General features: G+C 38.0%; 2 protein-coding genes across 2 annotated transcripts; both read left to right on the top strand.

Annotated features, from left to right (window-relative positions):
- Window positions 1-2,709: 2,709 nt before the first annotated feature.
- LOC141906277 (chemerin-like receptor 2) lies at window positions 2,710-4,380 on the top strand. The gene is made up of 5 exons (XM_074795520.1): window positions 2,710-2,887; window positions 2,961-3,079; window positions 3,324-3,445; window positions 3,535-3,663; window positions 4,323-4,380. The coding sequence occupies exons 1-5, from the start codon at window positions 2,710-2,712 to the stop codon at window positions 4,378-4,380; spliced, it is 606 nt and encodes a 201-aa protein (XP_074651621.1).
- On the top strand, window positions 4,377-5,300 carry LOC141906425 (growth hormone secretagogue receptor type 1-like). Its single transcript, XM_074795716.1, has 4 exons — window positions 4,377-4,404; window positions 4,492-4,537; window positions 4,907-5,112; window positions 5,194-5,300. Exons 1-4 carry the CDS (start codon window positions 4,388-4,390, stop codon window positions 5,252-5,254), a joined length of 330 nt encoding a protein of 109 aa, XP_074651817.1. The 5' UTR covers window positions 4,377-4,387; the 3' UTR covers window positions 5,255-5,300.
- Window positions 5,301-5,615: the final 315 nt, after the last annotated feature.

The following is a 5,615-nucleotide window of genomic DNA, read 5'->3' as shown; positions in this document are numbered from 1 at the left end:
AACAGCTGAATAATTTCTCTATCATTTTTTCCAAAACAAAAAAAAAAGAAATATATCAAATGAGAAATATGAAATGAGAATGAAAATAACAGTTCAAAAAATGGTTAATTTTGCGTGATAAATGGATGAGAATTATTCTAAAATCCGCTTAACCATGAGAAAAATCGCGTGTCATTAAACTATAAAACGTGTCGAATCTCTATCAGTTGTTAGTTGTTGTGAATATTCCGACAACGCGCCCAAAACTCAGGTAAGTAAAAGTTCACTCTTTTAGGGTGATGTAAAGCAAAAACTGAGGTAAGTTTAGAATCTACGAGGTTTCAGAAGACTAAACTACAAAAGTAGAAGATTTTGAACTACGCTGAAGTAATTTGCAAAGTGTCTCGGTTTTGATTGGTGTTATAGTTGAGATTTTGAAATCATTTCCAATGTTTTAACCCTAATGTCAAATCTTAATCAAGAATTATGGAACTGGGTCTTGGGTATTCACGGAAATTTATCCCTGACTTGGCCCTTGGCCTTGTTTATGGTCATTGGAGCCATCATTGGAGCCATCGCTGCAGAAGGCAATTTATTTTGTTCATTGCGTGCGAGACTTTCTAGTTATGTTTTGTTATTAACAAATTCCCGATTTCTGATTTATAGATGTTGAAATTGAAAAGATAGGATTGCCATGTATCTGTAATTGGAAAGATGTTGTCCTTACGAACCATTTGATAACTTCGAATTCTTATCATGATGTTAATCATACATAAGCTCGAATAAAGAGTAATCACGATAAAAAGTTACACTAATGTATTTCATCAGATTCTTTTTGTACGATATTCTGGAATACAGGAATCCATACCTCCATGTTCGTTTGAATATCGAGTTTAGAATAGTACATTTCCAATATTCTAATCATACATCCGGATTTTACGCGAGAAATGTGCAACTAGATCCAGGCCTCAAACGGGCGAGCAAGAAATCAGAAATCAGTGCTCTGTGTCGTGGTATCGGGTGATCACTCGCCGGGAAACAGGAACGATCACTGGCACGGAGCCAGAGAGATTCGGAGAGCTCTGAGGCACGAGTGATCACTTTGAAAGAACAGAGAGCCCAGGGATCCGGGGATCTCGCTAATGTTCATTCATTTAAGAGAACCAGTGAAACAGGAACGAAACATCAAATCTGCTTTTTTTCAAGCGAACCACCATATCCATCTCGACCGTCACCTACTGCCATCTACGAACTTGCTATTCGCATGCTACTGCAAGAAAATCGATCTGAGCCGCTTAAAGAATTTGCATTGATATTTATTTTGATAGAATTGTGCAATGAAATGATAATTGCCAGGACAGGAATCGCTTCTGGAGCGTTCATCTAAGTTTCAGCTTCTGCAAAATACCCCAACGGTGTTCTAGCGATATGATCCCCTGTAACCGTAGCCTTGTCGAATTGTGTCGCGCTTGTGATTTTGAATTATAAATGTAATACGGTTTTAAAATGGGTGATGAAATACGTAGATGAGTCGGTTAACACGCTCAAACTGGCAATCCTTTTGTATGCTGATGACAAAATGATAATTTCAGACAGTGCTTAAAATCTACAACGAGGACTTAACTGTCTAGGACAATATTGTACAGAAAATAAGATCAAGGCCAATGTCACAAAAAAAAGATTGCTATATTCAATAAAGGAACCCTCAAAACAAATGAATTATTACAATTCACACTTAATAATGATAACTGTTGAAGTCATCGATCAGTATCAGTACCTAGGTATCATATTTCAAAAGAACGGTAATCTCAGGAAGACTAAGAAAAATCTACATGAAAAAGCACAGCGAAGGAATCTAAATAAATAAAACTAGGAATCTAAATAAATAAAACTAGGAATCTAAAATTGCCCCTAGATATTCAATTTAAGTTTTTTGATACATTAGTTACTCATAATGATTCCTAGTTGTGTTGCACAAATCACGATCATTTTATATCGCGTTTTTGCACAAATAAGGTTGCAGATAATATAGATATTTGTATCATATCGTGATAAATCGTGCAGTAAAACAATGACCAGGAATTACTCCTCATGCTTGACTGATGGAGCCGCAGGAATTCTCAAGCTTCTCCCGTTTTTACCTTTTCATGTTTTTGTGGTTAATTAAACACAGTTTTAACGGAACGTGTTCATAGTCAGTTGTTCTGACATGTAGTAATTCGGGTGTGGTCCACGATAAACCACCATCTGACTGTGTGACTGTCTCTCTGTCTGGCTTACTAATTGACCGTCATACGTGTATCAAACTGTGTCTAAAATGGCTGCTGCTAATGTTCTGTAAGTAACTATTCCATCTTTTGTATCGATGTTTCAAAAATTTAAGTAGGTTCTCTCAATTTTGTAAATTACATGTACTGATTTTTCAGAATTCAGTGGTTTTTATGGTTTTGCTCCTTGTGGTGTGTTTTAAACGGTCTCTCAGCCGCGCCGGATAACACTTCTCTAATTGATGTGGTTACCACGGTAAGACCCCAGCAGCAGCAATCTGTCTGTGCCAGACATATTGTATCATTCCGTTGCGACAGGAGAAATTTCGGCAAGATCCTAAAACAGAACAAACTAATTCCCAATTCATACAGACGTTTAATAACGGCTAAATATTACAATAACGATTTGTACGAGTATCTAACAGCGGTTGAAGCACAGGTAGTTGAGAAATATAGAATCGCCATGGCTCTGTATGGAGATAGAAATCATCCACACGTTATAGAGATTCAGACAGTTATTAGTAATATCAGAGGTGAAAGAGACGACCAGGCTGATAAAGAGAGGAACGATTTATTGAAAGTAATTCGCTGGTATTCGGCGTTAGGTATAATGACGTTTACTACGATCCTTGGCGTTTTCGGTGAGTTGAACCCTGATATTTCACTGTCGTGTGTGCGTCGGATCAGTGTTCTAAATATTGATCTATAATGCAGGTAACGCAATTGTGATAATTTCTACAGTTTACATGAGACAAAACGGTTCGACTAACGTTTTATTAGTTTCGAGATCTGCGGCTGATTTAATGTTGATTCTCGTAGTTCTACCGCTGCAGGTTAGTAGTGTCTCTATCAGTGTTACATAACTGTTCGATTGAACTAAGAATCTAAAAAAGAGACGACTATAATTAACAATTGATGAAAAAACGACCGTTTCTAACAGCAATCTTCAGCTAACCCTTACACTGTGCGACTTCCCTTTATCTACTTATTCCATCGTTATATATATATACCTGGTTGTCACTGAAGGCTGGGCCCTGATATAAGTGATTATAATAGATTGAAGAGATTGTTTTGTAGTTTGTTCGGGTAGCCGATCAGTTCGCGTTCACTTCTGAATGGATTTGTAAAGGGTCACACGTACTCGGCGAGATGGCGTTTGTCGTTTCTATTTACACAGTACTGGCTATAGCCGCTGAGCGGTATGTCATCTAACCCCTACCCTAACTGCCACCCAAACATATCTATTTGCGCTGCAGTCGAGTGAGAAATATTTGTATTTTCATTTCAGTTATATCGCCATCTGTCATCCGCTGAAAGCACAGATATTATTAACAGTCAAGCGATCAATAATAGTTTGTGTCTTACTGTGGATTCTATCAGTTTTACTCGCGTCACCAACGTCACAAATATACGTAAAGTATCCCCCCCCCCTGTACCCCGACATCTCCTTCCCCCTCCAGCAGCTTAAAATGAGAGATATTTTGTTTTACTAATAAACTCTAAAGAAAACACCAGCTGCTTAAACCCCGACCAAACCTTGCACCAGTCTGTCAAGGCCAACTTCGGTTATCTGATTAGTCGACAAAAGTCAAACTAAGTGAAACCGAATGTTAATTGATCGGATCTATATTCCGGAAATAGTTCGGAAATCAAGCGCATTCGGTTATTAGTTCCGACTACTAGTTGACTAGATAGGAAAACCGAATTTGGCCCTGGGTACAGCATGGTGGGATGTTTGTCACCACTGATCACGTGTTCGATCGTTAATCTCTAACGAAATATTTCCATTCAAATTGATCATTAAATCTTAAACCAAAGGTGACGTCACTACAACCCCTCCTCCTGCCTTCCTCCCCTCATTCTCCTCCTCGTCGGAAAGCTTCATGAATTACACAGTAAGTGAAATGGTTTATTTATAGAAACTGCGGGTTCGAACACAGTATCCAGTTGGTCATAAATTACGCATCGCCTGCTCGGAGACTACTTCATCTCAATACTACCACGCTATACACTCTGTTCTCAATATTAGTATCGGCTGTTTTAATTTCGTGGTTTTGTTTCTGATTCCGGGTTTAGTGATTGTAGCATTATATTCACTAGTCTGTCGAGTATTGATTGTCAGCATAACAACTAATCGTACAATGAGAGCTGCAAACAGGTCTGTCTGAATTCTTAGATATAGATCTCAAATCAAAAATTAAAATATTGAAATGAATCTGTTTTAATTTATCTATTACTTTTATAGTGCAGTAAATGATAGGTCTACAGGAGACATAGCTGATCGTAAGCGAGTAAGTTTACTGAGGTTCTGTCAGGAGATCGGTAGCGTTGCTGGTATCCCATTGACCCTCGCTCCATGTTTGGGATACCGGCAACACTACCGTGGCAAGCGAGGATTCGGCGATCATCCACCAGGATCGCTAGTGGCACTGGGTTACTGCACTTCATTATCCTTAAGCATTCTAATTAAATCCGAGTCAACTTGTAACTCATTTGTAACACAATTTATGCGTGTACTGAATGAGAAAGCGGATCTTATATCTATCTTTATAATTTTCGGATTTGGAGACCTAAAAAATCGAAAGCAAACTGATTTTCACTACGAATAATCCAGCGTCTTGTTTCGCCATATCCCATATCTCATTATCCATCTGTTACAGACTGTTACAATGTTAGTGGTCAGCGCGGTTTTGTTTCTGTTATTCTGGGGTCCGATTCGTATATGGAATTTCCTCGACTATAATGCCCTGTTGCCTGACAGTGTTATCGTATTTAGAGGAGGTTACTACGATATTAAAGCTGGCTTGATTGGATTTGGTGGATTAAACGCAGCTCTTAATCCATTAATCTATCCTATCTTTAACAGGTTTGAAATTTAATTGTTAAGTCTCTGTTATCGTCGAGTTAGATTTATCTCTGAAACCGGTTTTGGTTTCTCTATTTTCAGACAGTACCGGAAGGCTTGTAAACAGCTCATGCTCTGTAGGAAGAAACATGGATCTGAATAATCAATGATTGAAAACATGTACTTTCTATGAATATATTTCTTGCGGATGAACTTAGATTTATCCAGCCCTTAAATTCAAGTTGGTTGTGTACAATTCAGTCACTCGCTGAGGGAGACAATAGTTTTAATCTTGAAGAAGCACAAAGCAGAATTAGCCATTCATAAATACACGCAAACACGTTAAACTGTTAAACACGATAAAACACGTCAAAACACTATAAACATACAGAAAACGGCGTCGTCGGTTGACCATAGTTATAGCTGTAAGACACTCAGTGAGACACAAGTGAAGAGACACTATTACCGGTATGTATTGATCTAATATCACCAAAATTAATACAATGTTACATGGACTAATATGA

Source organism: Tubulanus polymorphus, chromosome 5 (genome assembly GCF_964204645.1).
Source record: "Tubulanus polymorphus chromosome 5, tnTubPoly1.2, whole genome shotgun sequence".
Taxonomy (NCBI): Eukaryota; Metazoa; Nemertea; class Palaeonemertea; order Tubulaniformes; family Tubulanidae; genus Tubulanus; species Tubulanus polymorphus.
This window is presented reverse-complemented; position numbering and strand designations above follow the sequence as displayed.

Bases quoted from the DNA above. Each gene is read 5' to 3' on its own strand.
- LOC141906425 (XM_074795716.1), top strand. The intron at 4,538-4,906 runs GTAAGTTTACTG...CATCTGTTACAG, and splicing joins ACATAGCTGATCGTAAGCGA to ACTGTTACAATGTTAGTGGT. The intron at 5,113-5,193 runs GTTTGAAATTTA...CTCTATTTTCAG, and splicing joins ATCTATCCTATCTTTAACAG to ACAGTACCGGAAGGCTTGTA.
- LOC141906277 (XM_074795520.1), top strand. From the start codon at position 2,710: ATGGCTCTGTATGGAGATAGAAATCATCCACACGTTATAGAGATTCAG. The intron at 2,888-2,960 runs GTGAGTTGAACC...TCTATAATGCAG, and splicing joins TACGATCCTTGGCGTTTTCG to GTAACGCAATTGTGATAATT. The intron at 3,080-3,323 runs GTTAGTAGTGTC...ATTGTTTTGTAG, and splicing joins TCGTAGTTCTACCGCTGCAG to TTTGTTCGGGTAGCCGATCA.